Below are 23372 nucleotides of genomic sequence, written 5' to 3' on the forward strand. Positions count from 1 at the left end.
ACCTTGCATTTAGGTTTTTAAGTGCAATGTAACTACCATGTGAACTTTCTAAGTGGTTCATAGAGTTTTGGGATATTACCTGACACGTACAACTCTCAAGATTCAACACTTGACTTTGATTATGTTTTGCATGGTACTTTCCACAAGTCCCAATGGAGTTTTTTTGGTACTTAACAAAAGCACAAGTAGATAGAACTACACAAACTCCATCATCTAACAAGGATTAAATATGTCATGGTACTTTATATAAGTACCAATGAATCCGTATGGGTGCTTCATGCTATTACCCAGATGGATCAAATTAAGATTTAGGAAGAGATTAGGGTGTAGAGAGAGGTGTGGATAGAGTAGATAGAGAGGGTGTAGAGTTTAGGTAAATTAGGTAGAGAAGGAGGATACATAAAGAGTATAGATAGAGATTAAGTTGAGGGTAGACATATAAGATTAGGATTTAGGAAGCGATTAGGGTTTAGAGAGTGGTGTACATGGAGTAGATAAAGAGGATGTAAAGATTAGGTAGAGTGTTAACACAACCTTGTCCTCCCAACCAACACCGCCTTGCACACACATCTAATCATTCGTACGATTTTGACTTTGTTGAAGCCTCGGGGGGTTCACTATGTGTAAAACTACCATATCACGTGCGTTCAAGACATGTTTATAAAACCCTTTATCTATGAATTTTGTTAAGAATACAATGTACCTTTTTCTTTTAAAGTATGTAAGTTTTTTTCAAATTTGAAAAAATAATGCCCTTCTGTATATATATTTTTGTAAGTTTCAAGAACTTTAAATACCCTTCTGTTGAACTCACATGATAGGTTACATTTTTGTTAGGTGAGGGACTAGCCCAACCTCAACTTTTCCTGAGCTGCCCTCAACTCTCGACTCGTCTTGAGTACCAACTTTGACTCTATTCAAGTTGCCCGTGACTCTCTAGAAGTGATGCTTTGAGTCTCTTCATATGAAGCATGTGCCCATCATGGCCACTTGAGCCTCATCTCTCAAGGCAAGTCTACATTCTCCGGGGTCGTGGAAACACCACCAAAGACAAACAACCTAACACATAGGTCTTCAAAATGAAGTCAAGAAGCTTCCCAAGGAGAATGAGGAGCTGAAGTATAGACTCGTTGCCATCGAGGCTCGACTCACCATTGTGGAGAATTACAAAAAGGAAGAGATGGAAATCAAGCTCAATAACACAAAGGTGGAAGTAGAGACCACCTTCACAAAGGAGGTCAAAACCCAAGTGTAGGATATCGCCCTCAATGTTCGCATTCGTAGGCTTCCAAGTGACTGGAAAGAGAAGGGGGGCCTTAAGCTTAATAACACAAAGGCGGAAGTAGATACCACCCTTACAAAAGAGTTCAAAACCCAAGTGCAAGGTATTATCTTTGGTAAGGTTGAATATTGTGTAGTGTCCATGCTAGGTGAATGACAATGCCAAGAGGATTCGCCTTCAATGTTCCACAATTCCTTTGCTCACATCTAAACAACAGCCCACATGGTACAATGGAGTCAGCCATAATCACCTCTCTTACACACGAACATCGTACCAACCATGCGATCCTAATTTTCAAGACCAAGGCAAATCAAATCAAACTCCTTGAGCAATTGTAGCTTCTCAAGGACACCAAATTTTGGTTTGCAAAAGACCTAACGTCCGCCTAACTCAAACAGAAGAAGGAAGAACTCTAAAAGATGTGAGAAGCACACTCAATAGAGAAATGGTCAGTTTATCAAGAAGGTCACACCTCATCCATCCTTACTCCAATTGAGATGTTCCAACACTGATCCACAAAAATACCTATAGCACGTGCATTCAAGAGGTATTTTTAAAACCCCGGCTATACACACACACTTTATCACGAATTAAAAGACCCATCTTCCTTTATTCAGAAGGAACTTTGTAATGTTTTTTTTTTTGGTCCCATAGGTCATATCTGACCTTCATGAATGATAGTTAAATCTATTTGTCTATCTATATCTACCTATCATAGATGTCATAATGAGCAGAATTCATAATCATTGAGAATGCCAAATGGACGCCAACACAAACATGGCAATGGCAATGGAAATGCTACAAAGTTTCAAATACTATGCTTATCTTAAAGGTTATGAGTGTGCTCCTAGTACTAGAACTATGATCATGCACAAAGGTTCTTAAGTCAATCATCAACTCCATCAGCTTCCAAATCAATGGTTGATTTGGCTCACTCTTCAATGTCGAAGATGAGTATACAAAGCCCCTACAACAAATAGAGCTCCGTGTGAGAGAAGAGTATTAAGAAGAAGCGACCAATATTTGTTGATGTGAACTATGTGCTTGAAGAACACAGTCATAGACTAGATAACTTTATACAGGTCAACAATAAAGATGCTCATCTGGGCCATCCAAATTGGATGGACCAGATGAGCATCTTTATTTTTTGAAAATCCGTATGGCGGTAATATGCGCGGTAATATGTGAGGTAATATGCAAGGTAACATGTGAGGTAATATGCGCGGTAATATATACGGCAATATGCACGATAATATACACGGTAATAATCGCCGCTATATTACCGCTTCTGTTACCACGTATATTGTTCTCAAACCACTACCGCGTCCTTTGCCGCTATTATTTCCGCACATGTAATATTTTCTCTTTCTATTTTTCTTCGTTAATCCGCGGCAATGCTAGTGGTTTGGATTTTTCCTCCTATAGTGTCTCTCGTCTGACATCTACATTACAAAGAGCAATATAAGATTAAGCTTTCTATCCTACTTACTCATCTATAAATACGTACACAAGTATATTAGCACAGAAACACGTAGATACATATACATACTAGTACTAAGTAGACCTGAGTAGAGGCTAGTAGTGCCAAAGGTCAAGTGCACCTCTTTAGATATCATCAAAGTCTCAACAGTGGTAAAACCAAAGGTACACTGCGATAATCCATGCATGAGTGGATCAATGACCGCAATGCCACAATTAAAAAAGGACTATACCCAAGAGGAAGCATCTAACGTTTGGGTGCTATGCTCCCGTACTTAGTGCCTACATACATGCATAATCAAATATATATACATATACGTAATGTAGTCATCGTTTTGAGTAGAGATAAAGAGTTATGGTTGTAAATGTAGTCATCGTTTTGTGTTGTGCACAGTGCGGGAGTACTCTTGCTTCTGTAGAGTCTCTGTCGCACTTTGAGGCAGAGGATGAGCACATGTTCGACATGTGTAATGAGTTACTAGCTCATGAGCGCGACATGTGCGAGGAGGATTGTTAGCCCTGCACTAAGCAGACTGCCAAAATGGAGGATATATTGATGATGAGTGTCCAAACACCTCTTTACCACGGTGCACGATACTAGATGCTCCGAGCATCGTTGGAAGTCCTCAACTTGCAAGCAAAATTTGGTTGGAGTAATGCAAGTGTCAGTGCACTACTTTTGTAAGTATGGAATGTGGCTTTTATATACTCTCCACTTGCTTTATGGTGCCGTCTTCTAGCAATTATACTAATATGCATGTTTGTTGTAGTTTGATGGGAAAAACGTTACCAGAAGATCATCACACGCCTCCAGATCGTCGACGAGCTAGATCGTATGTCATTGCACTTAAAATGGAGTATGAGTGCATCCATGCGTGCGTGAACGATTGCATGCTATACCGCATGAGCATGCAAATGCTACCTCATGTCTGGTGTGCGGGGAGGCATAATACAAGACAAAATTGAGCAACGTGCACCTACCCCACAAGGTATTGAGACATTTTCTATTAATTCCTCACATCCAACACATGTTTAAAAGCAGGTCTATCGTGGAGCTTCTCGTGTGGCACGCGAACCATCACTCAAATGATGGAATGATGCGTGTCCCTGCCGATTCACCGTCATGGAGGCACATCGAAACTCAATGGCCAGAGTTTGGGATGGAGCCTCGACACTTAAGGCTTGGGTTAGCAAGTGATAATTTCAACCTCTTCGGCACTAAGTCTACTTCATGGAGCACTTGGCCTGTGATGATCGTCAACTACAATATTCCACCATGGAAGACAACCAAGAAGGGCAATATACTTCTCCCTTGCTTGTGCCAAGGAAGTACAAAGTGTCAAATATTGACGTCTACCTCGAGCCCCTCATCAAGGAGTTAGAGGAGTTATGGAGAGGCATTCTTGTTGTCGATATCTCACTTGCAAAGGGGGTAAGAGAGGCCATTGTGAGGGGAATTCTTATGTGGACTATGCACGACTATCCTGGGCTTGGAGAGATTTATGGTAACCCCCTTTCCTCTATCTCTCTCTCCATCTTTCCCTCTCTCCCTTTAGTTCAATTTAGTTCACTCATCTCCCTAACCATATGATATGTATGCAGGGTTGTCCACATTGGGGCACAATGCATGTCCTACTTGCGGGCCATCATTGGTGACGGAGAGGCCTGATTCCTTGCGCAAGGTAATCTATCCAAACAACCATCGTTTCTTACCCCAAGGGCATAACAAGCACAAGGCTCCAAAAAATGGGAAGACCCCTTTAAAGCTCACGATGGCAGATTGGGAAACCATTTGGGAAGAACACCACAACAACAATCCGGCTATGTGTCCTCCACTAAAAGGTATGTCAAGGTATTCCATATTTTTAAGGCTTGCATATTGGAAGGACTTAAAAATACAACACCTCTTGGATCCCATGCACATATTCAAGAATGTAGCCCAAACACTATAGGACCACAGTATTGGCAAGAAGGACTCTTTAGGTGTGAGGGAGGATCTGAGGCTTTTAAAATGTCTCTCCGCCTCTGCTACTAGGGATTTAATATTTACGTAATTACATCAAATTTTGTGTGATCACAAGGTCTTATTGACACATTTACATGATCATAGTAAACATAATCACACAGAACCCGGTTAATGGTGACCTGCAAACCCACAAAATTCCCGTCGGGCATTTTAGTATCCCCAGCGGGCCCGTTGGGATTGACCATTTTCCCTGCGGGCCCGTCAGGGATACTAAAAAGCCCGGCGGACTCTTAGCATTATATATGCGCGGTCCCAATCGGGCCCGCTGGGTGTATTTTTGTCTTGCTTTCATCTTCTAAGAGAGAGAGACAGAGAGAGAGAGAGAGAGAGAGAGAGAGAGAGAGAGAGAGAGAGAGAGCTTGCCACCACCTTTGCAGGTACGCCGAGAGGAGAGAGGAGAGAGGGAGAGAGGGGGTCGTGTGGGAGCCTGCTCTACATTGCAGTGCGCGACAGCAGCAGCAGAGTACCTGACCACACGATTCGGGTATGTGTTGTGTTGTGTGTGTGTATGCGTTCTGTGGTAGTGTGCCTTTTGTCGTAGTGCACGGCAGTAATAAGGTACCTTACCACACAATGGGAGTGTGTGTCTAAGCTGTTCTACGGAACAGTGCTTATCACGGGGGTATCACCTCGGTGACGCGGGGAAGATGGTGTTCTTGTGGTAAGTATTGGCTTACTGTCTGGGTACTACATCGGTAACGCGGAGAATCTAGTATCCTTATGGTAAGTCAACTTCCCTTCCCCTTTTCCAAAAAACATATGGGCATCGGTCGATAACGCGGCTATATGATGTTCGTATGTAGGCTATTGTTTTTCCTTAGATTCAGGCGGCACTCGATCGGTAACGCGGCTGATAGAGTGTCGTTTGTTAGAAGCATCTATTTTTGCATAAATGTGGCGTTCAAGTTGTTAACCCGGCCATATGAATGTCATATAATTTGTATGTACATGTGCAGTTAATTTTTTAAGTATTAAGTATATGAAATACTTGGTCGGTAACACGGCTGTGAAGAGTATTTCATATACAAACTGTATGAATTGTTTGATTTTGTTGTTTTTAACTGTCCATTTGAAATTATATACTAGCTAATCATATTCAAAAGAATACTTTATTCATCAATCATTGCTATTTTAAATGTTCCATTAATAAAATTACATGTAAAAAAAGTATTTGCCCACAAATTGCATGTTTAATATTCTTTTTTAATCTTTTTAAAGGACTCTCAAGCATTATCACTATTTTTAATGCTTCATTTACATAAATTCTCTGTAAAAAATCTAAATGCACACAATTTGCATGTTAAATATTCTTTTGTATCTTTTTAAAGAGCATCAATTATCATCGCTTTTTGATTGCTACATTTACATAAATTCTATGTAAAAAAGTGTGTGAACACAATTTTCTAGTTCAATTTGTATACTTCCAATGTTTTAAATGTTTTTGAAGTTTTTAAGTCGGTGTGTGCTTTGTTTGAATTAGTATGTGCGCACGGAGAAAAATATAAGTTAAAAATTCGATATATGCTGAAATGTGCCAGACTGTTAACATGTATTGTTTGATCCAAATTAAGTTCTTATAAACCACTTGTTTGAATTGCATTTTACACGTGTAACAGATTGCAATTTTAAGTGAAGATTATTTTCAATTTTTATCAATGTTTCCTTGCACATTTGTTAAAGTCTCCAAGTGGTGGTTAAGAGTTTACCTGAGATAGTATGAGAGTGTTAGTGTCATTAGCAACCATGAATTTGTATTTGATATGCTGTTTTTTTATTGTCCAGTGCAAATATGACGCCAGATCAAAAGAAATGAGGATTATGCGTGCCATTCGTAAAGAATGTATTTTGGCAATCTCATCATGTGCAATTGAACGCATACAGCAGATTAGTGAAAGCAATGTCTATATCAAAAACATCACTAGCGCTATATGGGAGAACACAGAGTGCGGGTTGCAACTTGAAGGCCAATACGAGTTGTTGCTTCCAGCTGGGATACGAGAATTTGACCTCCACCACAAGGGGTGAGGACAGCGTTAGGCAATATGAAAGTATGTTGCAGAGACTTAAAGGAAGATATCCCACCTACCTGCGACATGTCAAAATTAGAGCTCTGGGATAAATTGTGGGAAGAGAAGAAGGTAAAGATGAAGCATGTGAAAGCGCAAGACCAAGCAGTCTTACCCAAGAGATTGAAGATGGCCCAAGATGTGCAAGCAGCTTTGGGAGGTCGATCCGATGCTAGCGGCACCGCACAATCATGCGTACAATCTATCTCTTAGAAGATGAAAGCAAGACAAAAATACACCCAGCGGGCCCGATCGGGCCCGCATATATATAACACTAAGAACCCACCTCTTTTTAGTATCCCCGGCGGGCCCGCAGCGAAAATGGTGAATCCCGGCAGGCTCGCCGGGGATACTAAAAAGCCCGACGAGAATTTTGTGGGTTTGCAGGTCACCATTAACCGGGTTCTGTGTGATTATGTTTACTGTGATCATGTAAATGTGTCAATAAGACCTTGTGATCACACAAAATTTGACGTAATTACGTAAATACTAAATCCCTACAGATGGTGATGAAGCCAGGTACTGCGTAACTATTGAAAGGATACTAAAGGTTAATTTTAGAACCTTTCATACCTTCATCTTTGAGTGCAACTAGTTTGCAAATGTGTCTAGACGACATGAGAATGGCCTCTACATGGTGGAGTCTAGTGTGCATCACACAGGGAGGTATGACAATTTAGTTTTACCGCGCAATTGTGAGCAGGTGAGTTACATGTACCTTTTTTATTCTTATTTGCTTGTAGCGTTAGTTATACCAATGTTACTCACTTTGAGCTTCTATTTTATAGGTCATCTATATCCCAGCAATCCACCAACCAAAACCTTGGTTCGTAATTCCCGTAACACCTCGGGGGAGAACCATTTTTTCCACTAATGAAGTGGAGACTATCTTTTAACCCTCTTCCACCTCCGACTTTAAATGAGGTGGAAACAGAGGAGAGGGAGGTCGATGAATCAAGTCCGGCGGCAGCAAGTCTTAGCAAGGATGATTGTCATGATGATGAAGATGATGAGATGGAGGATGACGAACTCGAAGATAATGAAGGCAATGCATCCACAAATGACAATTCCGTTTCTCTCTTTATTGATTCAGGATCCATGGGTTTCGAATTGTATGATGCCTCATGTAGAGATCTTTTGTCAGATGATTCATAAACATTTTGCAGTTATGAAGTTTTTTGGTCGTGTAATCCATCCATCTCTCTCTCCCCCCTCTTCCTCGCTTTAGATTTGGGAATATGCTCAATTATGTTAATCAATTGATAGTGATTATTTTAGTTTTAACCAAGTGTAATCTTATATCTTCCCCCTCCTCCTCCTCCTCTCTCTCTCTCTCTCTCTCTCTCTCTCTCTCTCTCTCTCTCTCTCTCTCTCTCTTTCTTTCTCTTCTTTTTTAAATTTGAAAATTCTATACAATATTCTTTAATTTTTATTGAGAGGAGGGAAACACCAAAATTTGAAGGGGGAGGGAGGGTTAAGCCAAAATCTGAAAGTTTAGGCACTAAATTTGGTTGTCGGATATAACAGCGGTAATCTGTGCGGTAATAACATCGGTAATACACGTGGTAATAATAGCCAAAACAGTCGCGACAGTATTTTAAACACAAAAAAAACCCCTCGCCCTCCTCTCTCTTGTTTCTCTACTTGAATTTGTACCTTCTCTCTATAAAGCGCGGTAAAACAGTGCGGTAAACACTTGGAGATTTTCATAGTGTGCATTCCATATGGACGGCATCCCGCAACGCATTTGGCATACATATCTACCAAGGCATTGCGAAGCATAGAAATTTGTTACAACAACCCCTGACAAACAATTTCATAAGTGAATTTTTAAGCCCAAATCAGCATCTTACGTACAACCACATGCCTTCAAGATTCACGCTTATGTGATTGCATCTTGAGAGAGACCCTCGCCTTGCATCCGCTGAAAACAGTAGAGAGCTTTTTGGCCCTGCTCTTGTTGCGCACATCCCGCAATCAATGCTGACATTCCAGCAGGAAGGTTCTGAAGCAATTTTTGTGCTTTCTCAAGTGCACCACACTTGGTGTACATATTGACCAAGACAGTGCCAAGTATGACATCATTTCTTAACAATGTAATTGTGAATTTTTATGCACATACCAAGATCTTCCGTAGTTTTGTGCCCGGCATAAGGACCTATGTATAGGCATCAATATCCATGCTGAAATCATTGAATCCTAGCTACTTCTCCACAACAACGAGTTTAGTAGAGGCAGATACACGATGTGATTTTCCTGCGATTAAGAAAGCTTGTGATGTAGGTGATTGCATCTGGAGAGAATACCTCATTACGCATTTGCTGAAAATAGCCTAGAACTTTCTCGCCCACCCATATCAGCATCTTGAGTAGAGCAACATGCCTTCAAGAGGCATGCGTAGGTGATTGCACCTAGAGAGAGGCCCTCGCTTTGCATCTACTGAAAACATAGTAGAGCTTTCTAGCCCTGCTCTCAATGCCCTGCTCTCATTGAGAGCATCCTATAATTAGTCTAGATAGGAAGCTCCTGAAGCAATTTTTGTGTTTTCTCAAGCACACCACATTTCACATACATATCAACCAAGACGGCGCCAAGCACGATATCTTTTTGTAACAATGTGTATCAGCATCTTGCATAGAGCCACATGCCTTTGCGATGCCTATGTAGGTGATTGCATCTGGAGAGTTCTGGCCCTGCTCTTGTTGCACAATCATGCAATCAGTGCTTCCTTGCCACACGATCTTCATCAACCACAAAAACTAATGCGCAGTGAGCAAGCAAAAGCTGAGTACGCAGACGGTAAGGATAGGCGAGCTTAGTGAAAGTATAGGTGACTAAATTTGGAGAGATACTCTTGCTTTACACCTGCTGAAAACATCCTAGAGTTTTCTGGCCCTGGGCTTGTTGCGCACATCCCGCGATGAGTACATTCCAAGAGGCGACATTCCGCATAGGAAGCTCCTCAAGCACTTTTTGTGCATTACCACATTTGGCATACATATTAACCAAGACAATGTGCCAAGCACGACATCTGTTTACATCCCACAATAAGTGCATTCCAAGAGGCGATGTTCTGGACATAAAGCTCCTCAAGCACTTTTTGTGCTTTCTCTAGCGCACCACATTTGGCATACATATCGACCATGACGGTGCCACCCACACCATCTCTTTTCAACAGCCTCTGATTAACAGTATAACTGTGAATTTTTGTGCTCACATCAGCATCTTGCGTAGAACCACATGCCTTCAAGATGCATGCATAGATCCACATGCCTTCAACATGGCTACATAGGTGATTGCAGTTGGAGTACGTAGGTGATTGCATCTGGAGAGAGCTGGCCCTCGCTTGGCATCTGCTGAAAACAGACTACGTCCTTGCTACACGATGTTGCTTGGCATCTGTTGAAAACAACCTAGAGCTTTCTAGCCCTACTCTTGTTGAGCACATCCTGCAATCAGTCTAGACAGGAAGCTCTTGAAGAATTCTTTGTGCTTTCTCAAGCGCACCCCACATCAACCAAGAAGCAAAATTTGAGCGAGCAGATGAAAATAGCTGATAGCTAATAAAAATTAAAAAAGAGGACAGCCACATGGACGCTTGTCTTGCTCTCGTTGTGCACATTCCGGAATCATTGCATTCATTGGAAGTGGTGCCATTCCGGACAGGGAGCTCCTCAAGCACTGTTTGTCCATGCCACATGATGTTCATCAACCAGGAAGTAAAAGTTGAGCGCGCAAATGAAAATAGCTGATAGCTAATAAACGTTAAAAAAGAGCACATTCACATGGACGCTTGCCCTGCTCTCATTGTGAACATCCTAGAATCATTGCATTCATTGGAAGTGGTGGCATTTCGAACAGGAGCTCCTCAAGCACTATTTGTGCTTTCTCAAGCACACCACATTTGACATTCATATTGACCAAGATAGTAATAAGCACAACATCTTTTTTCAACAGTCTCCAACTAATTGTGAAGCTTTCTGCCCATATAATCATCTTGAGTAGAGCCACATGCCTTCAAGCGGCATGCATAGGTGATTGCACCTAGAGAGAGGCCCTCGCTTCGCATCTACTGAAAATATCCTAGAGCTTTTCAGTACTGCTCTCGTTGAGCACATCGTCCAATCAATGCATTCTAAGTGGCGACGTTCTGGATAGGAAGCTCCTCAAGCACTTTTTGTGCTTTCTCAAGCGCACCACATTGGCATACATATCGACCAATACAGTGCCAAGCACGACTTCTTTTTTCAATAGCCTCTTATTAACAATATAATTGTGAATTTCTGTGCCCTTATCAGCATCTTGCGTAGAACCACATGCCTTCAAGATGCATGCGTAGAGCCACATGCTTCACCATGTTGCATACATGATTGCAATTGGAGTACATAGGTGATTGCATCTGGAGAGAGGCCCTCGCTTCGCATCTACTAAGTGGCACACATATCGACCAAGATAGTGCCAAGAAAGACTTCTTTGTTCAACAGCCTCTGATTAACAATATAATTGTGAAATTCTGTGCCCACATCAACACCTTGCGTAGAACCACATGCCTCATGCGTAGAGCCACATGCCTTCACCATGCTGCATAGATGATTGTAGTTGGAGTACGTAGGTGATTGCATCTGGAGAGAGCTGGCCCTCGCTTGGCATCTGCTGAAAACAGACTACGTCCTTGCTACACGATGTTGCAAAAGTTGAGCTAGATGAAAATAGCCGATATAGCTGATAAACGTTTTCCCGTTAAAAAGTGTCGCCACGTGGACGAACCTCCAACCAAAATTTTAAATTTGCGTCTATGCTAACGAAGTAAATAAAATAAAGAGAAAATTACCAAAATACCGTTTAATTTGTGGAAATTCCCAAAATACCCCTCAAATTTTTAAAATTCCCAAAATGCCCTTGTATCTATTTTGGTTGGATTGTTCAAGATTTTTTAATCTTTATTCCTTTTTTAGAATTGAGATTTGTTTTTGCATGCTTAGCATGTAATTTGCCACAAATTACCTAGCAAAAAAAGGCAATTATGTCTAAAGATAATGAAGCAATTCATCTCCAAATTTTAGATTTAGCATGTTATATTGATAAGCAATATATTGATAATCAACTGAAATTTTAGATTTAGCATCTTATATTGATAAGCAATGAGTCTCCTTATGAAAAGCTTTAAAAAAATTAATCTTTGGAGAAATTTAATTTCACAACCAGGGATATTTTGGGAATTTTGAAAAATTAGAAACGCATTTTGGGCATTTATGACAAAATATTGTGGGTGTTTTGGGAATTTTTGAAATTTGAAGGGTATTTTGAGAATTTCCACAAATTAGAGGGGTATTTTGGTAATTTTCCCTAAAATAAAGAAGGCCTTGGCATCCACCTATAGATAGCGAGCATGCAATTGAGCGCCTAGCTGAGTTACACACTATCGAGAGGATATTCTGCACAGCTGGAAAGTGGAGCATGACTCTCATGAGCGGAGCACACTAGTGTTGATTGGCGGCAACTTCTTCCCCCATATTTGGGCAGCCTTGAGGTGTCGTCCAAAACCCTCCAAGTCTACATGCAAAACTTTAATTCACTTGGATTCTAAGAGGGCTCCCCCATAGGCCCCTTAAAGGGTGGTCCTATTAAAGGGTCCTTGGCCATTTAGCGGGCCCTTCATTTTGTGTGGCAACTCCCCATATACACATTCCACCTAATACGAGCCGGTAGTATTTGCGACGTTTGTCAAGCAGACCATCAGCACACTGGCACTACCTACGTCGCTCTCTCTGTCTCACACTCTCACTCTAGCACTTGCACTACCTGCACACAAGCAATTGACGTAAATGAAGGGCCTGTCACTCACCCACCAGCTATGTTGAACTCGTGCCTGCAGGGCCTTCTGCCAACCAAGAAACGAAACCCCATCACAACGTTCGTCCCCACACTGGGTGCAGAAAGAGAAAATTACCAAAATACCCTTTAATTTGTGGAAATTCCCAAAATACCCCTCAAATTTTTAAAATTCCCAAAATGCCCTTGTATCTATTTTGGTTGGATTGTTCAAGATTTTTTAATCTTTATTCCTTTTTTAGAATTGAGATTTGTTTTTGCATGCTTAGCATGTAATTTGCCACAAATTACCTAGCAAAAAAAGGCAATTATGTCTAAAGATAATGAAGCAATTCATCTCCAAATTTTAGATTTAGCATGTTATATTGATAAGCAATATATTGATAATCAACTGAAATTTTAGATTTAGCATCTTATATTGATAAGCAATGAGTCTCCTTATGAAAAGCTTTAAAAAAATTAATCTTTGGAGAAATTTAATTTCACAACCAGGGATATTTTGGGAATTTTGAAAAATTAGAAACGCATTTTGGGCATTTATGACAAAATATTGTGGGTGTTTTGGGAATTTTTGAAATTTGAAGGGTATTTTGAGAATTTCCACAAATTAGAGGGGCATTTTGGTAATTTTCCCTAAAATAAAGAAGGCCTTGGCATCCACCTATAGATAGCGGCATGCAATTGAGCGCCTAGCTGAGTTACACACTATCGAGAGGATATTCTGCACAGCTGGAAAGTGGAGCATGACTCTCATGAGCGGAGCACACTAGTGTTGATTGGCGGCAACTTCTTCCCCCATATTTGGGTAGCCTTGAGGTGTCGTCCAAAACCCTCCAAGTCTACATGCAAAACTTCAATTCACTTGGATTCTAAGAGGGCTCCCCCATAGGCCCCTTAAAGGGTGGTCCTATTAAAGGGTCCTTGGCCATTTAGCGGGCCCTTCATTTTGTGTGGCAACTCCCCATATACACATTCCACCTAATACGAGCCGGTAGTATTTGCGACGTTTGTCAAGCAGACCATCAGCACACTGGCACTACCTACGTCGCTCTCTCTGTCTCACACTCTCACTCTAGCACTTGCACTACCTGCACACAAGCAATTGACGTAAATGAAGGGCCTGTCACTCACCCACCAGCTATGTTGAACTCGTGCCTGCAGGGCCTTCTGCCAACCAAGAAACGAAACCCCATCACAACGTTCGTCCCCACACTGGGTGCAGTTTTGATCCATCAGCTCTGTCAATCCCCTGCAAGGCCCCACACTTTGAAATCTCCATCAAGACATCCCCACACCTTTCACACCTACACAGCCTACAGTTGTGCCGTAAGATGAAAGATCTCTCTCTCTCTCTCTCTCTCTCTCTCTCTCACACACACACACACACACACACACACACACAGTCACTCAGGAAAACAAAGCAAAGCGTGTTCTTCTACTGTTTCGTGCTCAAAGAAACACATGCCCACACAAATATACTTCTCTGTCCGACCCTAGGCTCTCAAGAAGTCGAACAACCTGCCTTATTGGTGCAAGCTTGCACCTCGGGTCTTCACCAAACGTATTTTAATCAAACTGTGGAGCAAGCCATTGGCATTGCCATCATGGCAGCAACTATAGCCCTCATGTATTGGCTCGAGACCATGGAGGTAACAGTTATCCTTTCAATGATTTTGATGGTGAAGAAGAAGATGAAGAGATAATTCACATGGTCCTCTCCAAAGTGATTCACCTATCTCTAGCTGCTTCTTCCCTCACCCAATGCCACCGCAAGAGCTCCGCAGTTGGAGTTTGGTATGGCAAGCCAAGGAGTCGGCATTTTTGGCAGACTTTTCTTCAATACACTCCGCAGTTGGAGTTTGGTATGGCAAGCCAAGGAGTCGGCATTTTTGGCAGACTTTTCTTCAATACACTCAGGGAGATGAAGTTCGCTTTGAGGAGAATGCCACGATCCTGCTTCTCATTTGTCTGCAACTTGGTGGCCACCGACTTGCAACAAAAACCTATCCCGCTACAAATTACTGAATCCGTGCAATCTAGAGTTTTGAGTGTCAAGAGGAAGGTGGCCATGTCCTTGCACCTACTTGGCATTGGTGGTCCTCTACACAATGTTGCAAACATGTATGGCATGGGCCGCTCCACAGTGAGCAAAGTGTTTTGTCAATTCATTACAGGGATCGTCAAACACAAATCGAGCTTCATCCATTGGCCAAGAACCCCTTTGGAGTTGGAGCAGGTGAAAAGAGGCTTTGAGGGAGCAAGGATTTCCCAATTGTTGTGGTGCAATTGACGCTACACACATCAACATGGATCTCCCACCGGGAGAAGTGCAGGCACATTGGTTTGATAGAAATCACAACTACTCCATGACACTACAGGCCATTGTCGATAGTGACATGCAATTCATGGATATCCTTTGCGGCATGCCTGGAGTTTGCAATGACATTCGAACTCTTAGAAACTCCACTTTCTACATGCCGGCTCAAAGTAATGTGATCTTGAATGAGATGGCAATTCTATATGGCCGGATACAGGAGTATATTCTTGGCGATGGTTGGTATCTAAACCTCCCCTGGCTGGTTATACCATTTCCTGCATCTGACATTGATGAGCACACAGAAATTCAACTTCAAGCTCTCAAGCACCAGAATTGTGGTGGAGAGAACATTTGGTCGCTTGAAGCAAAAAATGTGGGGCTATTTGCATCAACGAATCAAACAGCTAGATGTGGACTTGTTACCAAGGATAATTGCTGCATACTGCACAACATTTGGCTACAATTCAGGATCACATATGATTGTGATGAGCCCGACATAGTTGAGGAACAAATGAGACATAACCCTAGGCCAAATGTAGCTATAACAGATGACACTAGGGAGATTTTATTCTCCTACATGCGAGACGGTCACATGGGTTAATGTGTTATTCTTCATTATATTGTTTACGTATCAATGATGTCTTGATTTGGAAGATAATATACTTGGTTTTGTAGACAACACTATTGCACATTGTAGAGTCATTGTGAGCCTTTGTGCCAATCTACTGTCTCATGTTTTCAAATGCGGTGATATGTTGCTTGTAATCAACTTTGAAGGTTTTGCAAAGATCCTAAGACAAGTTTACATTTTTGTCGTAGATATCCACAATTTTGTGTGCAAGATAATACAACAATAGTCTTCCAAAGTAAACACCCCCCTTTCTTGTCAAATTCACAATGGTAGTTGAAATGTGAAAATGAAAAGACCAACTCGTTTTTGAGTGGTACTTCAAGGGTCTATCCAAATTATACCACCAATTTGATTAAAACCTGGAAGCAAAGTGTACACTATACAATGGCTGGGCCATATACTACTTAAAACTTTTGAGAATTCCACAATCTTGATGATTCCTATTAATGCTATTATTGATAATGGGTTTTACTTCCAGAACAAGCGCTCTGAGCTTACCCTCGAGCCATTTTCTCCATTATCAAGAATTTCTAAATGTTGGAGAATGTACAGCTAGATTGCAAACAAACACCAATGCAGCTTTCATCTCCTCATCCCAAAAAAGATATAGATGCACGTCATGTGCACACAAAAAAGGGACGTTTCAAACACTAATTTGGAGATTACCAATGCACTTGCCACAATTTCAAAGATAATGGAAAAAAGACATGGGAATTTTCTACAAAAGTGGAAATGATAAGCTGGAAAAGCTACTCCAAAGATTACCAACAAAATGAAGTGATGTTGAAGATCATAGCGTAGTTGGATTAAATGAGCAGATACATTGAAATTAGATGCACTAACCTCTAACATAGCATACCTACTAATGAAAAGAAAACTCTAGTACAAAATATATGACCATATTATGACAACGGCCCATGCATGATTGTTATCACGTACAATCCCAAGTGACCTAATGGAGTCTGCCACGTTGTCCAAGGAAGAGCATATTGATCGGGTGTTGTCTCGTTGTACTTGGTGCCGCATTGCTTCAAGTTCTTCTAATTTCTTCCCGCGAGCTTCCTCTCTAGTGTCCTTCCTATCTTCGATCGTGTCCATGAAGGATGCCATCCTGCTGGCAGACTCTGCAATCTCCTTTAGGGTGCTCACATTAGTTCATTCTCGTTGCTTTCGCTTGATTCCTTCGGATTACGCATCAGCAGTGGTATCACTGCTAGCCCCCGGGACAGGTGCTCCTTGTGGTGGTGGTGTTTGAGGTTCCGATGCTGCAGAAGGTTGCTCGACCTGCACATTCTCGGGTCCATCACCTGCATTGACCACAAAAGCTTTCATAAAAACTTAACAAGCATCAAACAAAAAAATAAATTTGTAGTGCAGAAAGCGTTACATGTACACACTCATTGGGACCGTGTCATCATCGAGCGAGTCGTACAGAAGTCCAGCCACATCCACATTTCGCCTACCACCAAAAAGATTCTCCATCTTATCATATACCTCGAAGGGGAAGTCCTCGGTCGGTAGGCCCCTCGTGCGCCACTCGATCACATCCATTTGCCAATAACTATTGCAGCCATATGGTATTTTGCACTCGTAGTCACAAACCCTGGTGAACAAGGTGTGAAGCCGCTCCCACTTTGTCTTGCATTGGCTCTTGGAGCGATGCACTCCACGAGACCAACAAGCTTCTGCAATCATGTGCCAACGATCGAAGGACCTAATGTAGATGCCTCCCTCTTGTCGCACGTCCAGATCCTTTTTGGCTTCGACAAGGACCATTGCCTCTTGTAGACACCAATTGGCACGGGATGAGGATTGTGTCTGGGCCCCCAATCTGGTACCCCCAATTGATGGGTTTTCATCATTCAAGGAGGGGGAGGGGGTTGAAGCAATTCTAGGGGTAGTAGAGTTGGGAACTGGTGGCATAGATGGAGGAGTAGTTGCTGGTATAGGGCTGCCACCAATTGGGGTGCCTAGAGGGAAACGAGGCAACACAGGTGGACGGACAGCAGGTGTCAATGTAGGTCGCATGGACCGTGAGTATGCCATGGGGGGTGTCTCACATCGAAGCATTGGGTTCCCCATAGGAGACACTAAGACAGGCATTGGTGGGGGGGGTGTATCTGGTGCAATTCCTTGCCATAGTGGCTGATTGTGCAGTTGATGTCCTATGCGCCCGTCAAATAGTGAGGAAAGAGGGGCATCAGCAGCCCCAAGGACCGCCGTGACATCGTCGTCAATGCAATCTCGGTGTCTTCAACTTGGGATTTTCCGGGCAACGAGGAGGGTATCGAAACCGCATCTTCCATCTAGGCATTGTTCAGGTCCATGGGCGCAGCCCGAGATGCCATCAATTCAAAGTCATAGTCCCTGGAATTATGCAAACGTAAATTCAAATGCTTCTGGAGCTAATGAACTGCGCCATTCATGCATTCTCAATCACAGGCTCCATGGATACAATGCTGTGAATAGAACTCATCGTGTGATGGACAAAAAGCAAACAGGTCCTTCAAGCCAAATATTGAGCTGTAAGAGGGAGTTGTGTGGAGTTTAATAATTGCACGCAGTACAAGCAGCACAGAAATTGAATATAGTATATGCCAGAGCATGCATCTCAAGAAGCCTCTACTGTGTGTACAGGCAGATTAAATGCATATATGGTTGATCAAACGCAGCTGAATACTCATCCTTCCATAAGCAGAAGCTTGTTAATGACGGAAATGATTTCATGCAGATGCAAATGCAGTCGAACAGTCAAGTGTGATGAGCAAGGAGGGTAGGGAATGATTGCTAGCAATGGTGTAAACATGAGAGTTCAGTGTTACCTCTGTGTCTCTGCTGGATTGCCCACGATTGAAGCGCTGGATCGTAAACGAGGTATTGTGCAGGGGACGATAGACGTAAGAGGCCTCCAAAAACTGAATGAAGCAAACCATGCAGTGAATGCTAAATTTGAAGTGCGCACTTGTCATCAATCACGCAAAAATCACCGCGCACCGCCTACAGCCAATTTCTAAAAGCGTTTCTATAATGTGGGGGGTGGATGAAGCACCCCCTGTCGGAAAAGTAGCGGCTACCATTCAAATGGCGAAAGGTGTTTCTGCGTCACCCTTTGTTGGTCTATAGGTCTCAAAAATTGTTGTATAGGGCCCTTCAAAACAACCTTTAAGGGGAGCCCTCTAACATATACCGGGCGATGGTTGTAGTGTGAAGCGGCCAAAGTGTTTCTTGCAGGTATATATATTTCGCATGATTTTTCCTATGTTTGCAGAGAGAGAGAGAGAGAGAGAGAGAGAGAGAGAGCGCTAGCGGTGCACGCGTTGGAGGAGCGATTGCAGAGAAATAAAGTGTTTCTTGCAGTCGACAACGTATGGGATGAATATAACTCACATACAGGCTTTGAGTTATACGCCAAGAGGATCATGCTCATGAAATACATGCCAGGAACCAAAGTCATGGTCACAAGCCGGAGTAGGAGGATTGTGACTTAAAAAAGGAAGTAGCAGCCATGAATGCCGATCGTGAGGTGAAGCCAGACAATGGGGCTAGATCAGTGCATCGACCAATGACTAGTTGTGTAGTGCCTGTCCCCAGCCTTGTCGAGGCCGAAGCTGTGCAAGCACTCAAGGCTTACAGTTGCTTGTCATCTTTCATCCCTGAGAAGTACTTGCAGAAGCTTGCCCGTACCTGTTTTTTTGAAGGGAAATGCCATCCACTCTGTCTGAAGCTCAATATGGGAGCCGAGCTTCGCCAAAAGGGTAGAGCCTCATTCAATGATGAGCAATGGAGCAACCTCATTAATTCCAGCCTAGATGCCAAGAACAGCAGCAGCATGAGTGAGAAAGCTGTTTTGAGTGTTGTTAATAAAAGCTTCGATGCATTACCTTCCAACTTTCAAAACATCTTTATCGACTTGGCCACATTCAGCTGTTCATATTTAGAAGAGTGTTAGGGTGATTATAATTCGCCTGCATGGACCAAACTGCGGCTCCATTATGATGATTGCACAGTGAATGACATGTATGCTCAGGTATAGCACCTTAATTAATCGGTTAGTCTGGTTCTTTCTTGAAACCTGAAACGCTTATGCAACACAATGCAACACATGGTTAGTTACTCTAATACTCATATTGCACACTGCATGCTGTTAGTTGATTACAAATTGCAGCTTCTTGCCAACGTTGGAGTATCATGGTCTGCTAGACCTGCAACTTGCTGATGTGGATCGGGAGCGATTTAACCCTCTGAAGCATGATAAAGTAGTCATTCATGATTTGCACAGGCTCCTGGCTGAGTCGAAACTTGCCCTTCCAAATGTTCATGCTCTTGCAAAATCTGTAATATATCCTTTTCCATCTTCAACAAAATCTTCAATCTTAAAAAAGTCTGAGTTACAACCAGATTGGTCACTTGCAAATTGCCAATGAGATACTGAAGAATAAGCATGTCAGTGGAAAGTTTGACATGGATATGGTGAAAGCTCTGTTTGGAGGGGGAAATGGTTTTCTTAAAATAAAAAAAATTCTCCGATACAGAGATCCATTAATTCAAGTTCAGACTCGATGGTTGAGCGTAGACTGCGTACGATCAGGGGATGATATAAATTCTTGTTTTCCAGTATATCGGAGCCGCAATGTACATCTGATGCTTAATAGAGAAGGGAGAAATATGGAGGCTCTCCGAGTGTTGCGATTATTTGGTTGTGTAGGAGTTTCCTGTATCACAGGTTGGGAAGGGGTTCCGAACCTTGTGTGGCTCATCTTGGAATACTTGAGAGATTTGACATCCAATATGGGGCCTTTACGTGGGCTGCCTGAAGCGGTCAGAAAAGCTGCAATTGACCTATTGTGAGAACCTGAAATTACAAAGTCTAGCAGAGGGTGGCCCTGATCATGAGATTGGGTCAGGATGGAGCCTAATTGTAAGCAACTGTTTGCGAAAGCTAGATGATGATCAGCAGTGCTGGTACAATTTTGTATTTTCTGCAATTGATTAAGTTGCATGCTTGTAATTTGATGTTTTCCCAGCCTTGACAGATAGTTCCATTTGATCATGTACTCGTAGTGCAGTTGGAGCCTTGTGAACGCGGATGATTGCGTGCCAAATCTGCAGGAACTGGAAGTGAAGGATCTTACTCATTTGGTGGATGTGGGATTACTGTCTCATGCTTTCCGTGCCTTAACTATATTGATATTGAGTCGCTGCGACAAGCTGGATCCCGGAGCGCATCCCCGACCTAAAATCATTGAGCAGGTTACTCTCTCTTCAGCTTAACGAACGGAGTGTCCCTTGCTGGTAAACTTATTTGGAGGCGCAAATTTTGTAATGGTGCCTTGTTGGCACTGCCTGCTTGCAGGTAGTGATATAGGCGTGATGCCTATCAGATGCTGTACACAATTTTTAGGCTTTTTACACAAATAAAAATAGCAATGCTTTGTAAAAGAAATAGCACTTGGAGCTTTGCCAGCGCGAGGAGTGCAGAGACGAGACGAGAGCACGCGATCTCTGCAGAGCAGAAATGCAAGGTATGCAAATCACTACGTGTGTGTGTGTGTGTGCACGCGCACGCGCATGCGACCCAAATGTGTAGAATTTTACAGAGAATCAAAAAAGGGAGATTCGCCATCCTTGTTACTATGGCTCTCTTGCCAAGCTTGGTCTTGTTCCACATCCCCATCTTGCCAAGCCTGATCTTGTTCAGGGTAGCTTATTGCTTCCATTGCATCTCGGTGGACTTGGTTAGGGCTTTCAGTTATGTCTGCATTCACACGAACATGTGTGTAAAGGTTTTGAGCATGATCATTAGAAACTGAACTTGTTAAGTTGTGTGGCCCCCATGCCTACTTTGAGAGTTCCTTCTTGATTTATGGCGCTATATTTCCATCAGGAAATAACTCAGAAGAATCTTCCTTCATAATGTCTTCTAATTGTCTTTTCGACGCCATGCCAACAAGATGTAGCTTAGCATCGCCTACTAATTCCATTTGTTGGTCTAAATTACCTGCTGCATCCAACTTCCCCAATTGGCTGTAGAGAGGTTTGGATTCGACACTGCTATGTCTTCGACGAGTTTCGTGAAACTTAACACCTGCTCGAGAGGGTGAGTAAGAGTGACTCCCAGCTTCCATAGCCTTTGTCGCTCCCCGCCAGAAGGAAGACCACGTTGTTCAGGCAAAAACAGGGCATATTATATATCTCTACTTGTATGTCATGCAATGACAATGCCACCTTTATTTTGGCATGGCCAACTAGATGTGACACCCAGTTACTGCAGAGTGATGGGCTTAGAAGAGTGCACTCTTGAGTCCTAGGTGAAAGAATCCACAAGATTTCAAGGACATGGAATCTTCTTGTTGCTTTTGCATGCATTAGGCATGTAGTTTTGTGAAATCTTTCGAGGATGAGAGAGCTCTTGTTTTGATGCGACGTGTGATGGACAAACTTTGAGGCCTTGATGGTGATGGAGACATAGTAGCTGCCTGAAATCTGCTTGAAATTAAGCTATGAAGATTTCTTGCTCCATAGCTGCAATTTCTTGGGCAGCAGGAAGGAATCTATGCATTATGAAATTTGGCATAGAAGGCTCTTCTTTGTCAATGTGATCTTGACGCAAATGCTCATGTAAGCTTACCATGCAGAGCATAATAACACACTTCCAGTCGAGGTGTGCGCACAAGCAACAGCAACCGCCAAAGAAATGGCCGATATGGAGCTTTCCTCCTCCCAACTTGTCTTCCTTGTTGCAGTTACTGCAGAGCGATGGGCCTAGAAGAGTGCACTCTTCATTCCCAGGCAAAAGAATCCACAAGATTTCAAGGACATGGCATCTTCTTGTTGTTTTGCATGCATTAGGCATGTAGTTGTGGAACCTTTCGAGGTGTGACGAACGGTCTTTGAGACCTTGATGGCAATGGAGACATAGCAGTTGTTCGATTTTTGCTTGCAATTAAAGCTATGAGCTTTCTTGCTCTATAACTGCAATTTCTTGGCCAGCGGGAACGAATCTATGCATTATGAAATTTGGCATAGAAGGCTCTTTTCTGTCAATGTGATCTTGACGCAAATGCTCATGTAAGCTTACCACGTAGATCATGATAACACACTTCCAATCGAGGTGTGCGCGCAAGCATCCGCAACCGCCAATGAAATGGCCAATATGGAGCTTGCATCTGACGACAACGAGCTTGTATCTCAGGTCAACAACATAGACTGTCAAGAATTGCATTCATGCATCTCAACTCCATCCATAAGAACCCATGATACAAAGCATACTGTACAGATGGAAGATATTAGCCTAGAGATCTGCACCCTCACCCTCTGCACAAGTACAATTCTCGGGCCTTTGACATCTCTTGCTTCATCGGCAAGGCTGCTCCTCGCAATTTGTCTGATTGGAGACTCATGCAAAGGATTGGAAGGATGAGGAATCTCTTGTGACTCTTCATGTATGCTTAGAGGATAATTGCTCTGTACAATGTTGTTCTCACTCTGAATTGGCCAAAAATTGTGTAAATGACTCTTGCAACTCCAAGCCTTTCTCAAAAAACATGTCTGTCTCTATCTCTCTCTCTCTCTCTATGTCTCCCCTACGTGTATGTATGTGTGTATGTGTCTACACTCCAATGCAACAAATGGGACCATTTTCCTCTGTTTCTATGACTAAGTGTAAGCATCTCTCTCTCTCTCTCTCTCTCTCTCTCTCTCTCTCTCTCTCTCTCTCTCTCTCTCTCTCTCTCTCTCTC

At 42.5% G+C, this 23372-nt stretch overlaps 2 protein-coding genes and 1 pseudogene across 3 annotated transcripts; 1 reads left to right on the forward strand and 2 right to left on the reverse strand.

The window, feature by feature from the left end:
* Positions 1 to 16411: 16411 nt before the first annotated feature.
* On the reverse strand, positions 16412 to 18780 carry LOC147459188 (uncharacterized). 2 transcript variants are annotated; one of them, XM_086510506.1, is made up of 3 exons: positions 18456 to 18780; positions 17021 to 18000; positions 16412 to 16940 (listed from the first exon to the last, which is right to left on the reverse strand). In XM_086510506.1, the coding sequence occupies exons 2-3, from the start codon at positions 17734 to 17736 to the stop codon at positions 16937 to 16939; spliced, it is 720 nt and encodes a 239-aa protein (XP_086366632.1). In that variant the 5' UTR covers positions 17737 to 18000; positions 18456 to 18780; the 3' UTR covers positions 16412 to 16936. The 2 variants fall into 2 exon arrangements, with proteins under 2 accessions (XP_086366632.1, XP_086366631.1); XM_086510505.1 differs by having other exon boundaries at positions 17031 to 18000; positions 18456 to 18779.
* A 358-nt stretch (positions 18781 to 19138) lies between these two features.
* Positions 19139 to 21655, forward strand: LOC147459189 (uncharacterized). Its single transcript, XM_086511560.1, has 6 exons — positions 19139 to 19559; positions 19641 to 19660; positions 19782 to 19946; positions 20032 to 20356; positions 20457 to 20595; positions 20700 to 21655. The coding sequence occupies exons 1-6, from the start codon at positions 19139 to 19141 to the stop codon at positions 20902 to 20904; spliced, it is 1275 nt and encodes a 424-aa protein (XP_086367686.1). The 3' UTR covers positions 20905 to 21655.
* LOC147459190 (uncharacterized) lies at positions 21225 to 23091 on the reverse strand (annotated as a pseudogene).
* Between the last annotated feature and the right edge of the window lie 281 nt (positions 23092 to 23372).

This window comes from Adiantum capillus-veneris, chromosome 4, assembly GCF_014529385.1.
Source record: "Adiantum capillus-veneris isolate H3 chromosome 4, ASM1452938v2, whole genome shotgun sequence".
NCBI lineage: Eukaryota > Viridiplantae > Streptophyta > Polypodiopsida > Polypodiales > Pteridaceae > Adiantum > Adiantum capillus-veneris.

Excerpts from the sequence above, each read along its gene's own strand:
- LOC147459188 (XM_086510505.1), bottom strand. The coding sequence starts at position 17,736 with ATGCCTGTCTTAGTGTCTCCTATGGGGAACCCAATGCTTCGATGTGAG. Across the intron at positions 16,941-17,030 it reads TGATGACACGGTCCCAATGA|GTGATGGACCCGAGAATGTG; the intron begins GTGTGTACATGT and ends TGGTCAATGCAG.
- LOC147459189 (XM_086511560.1), top strand. The coding sequence starts at position 19,139 with ATGAATGCCGATCGTGAGGTGAAGCCAGACAATGGGGCTAGATCAGTG. Across the intron at positions 19,661-19,781 it reads TGAATGACATGTATGCTCAG|TTGATTACAAATTGCAGCTT; the intron begins GTATAGCACCTT and ends GCATGCTGTTAG. Across the intron at positions 20,596-20,699 it reads GATGATGATCAGCAGTGCTG|TTGGAGCCTTGTGAACGCGG; the intron begins GTACAATTTTGT and ends CTCGTAGTGCAG.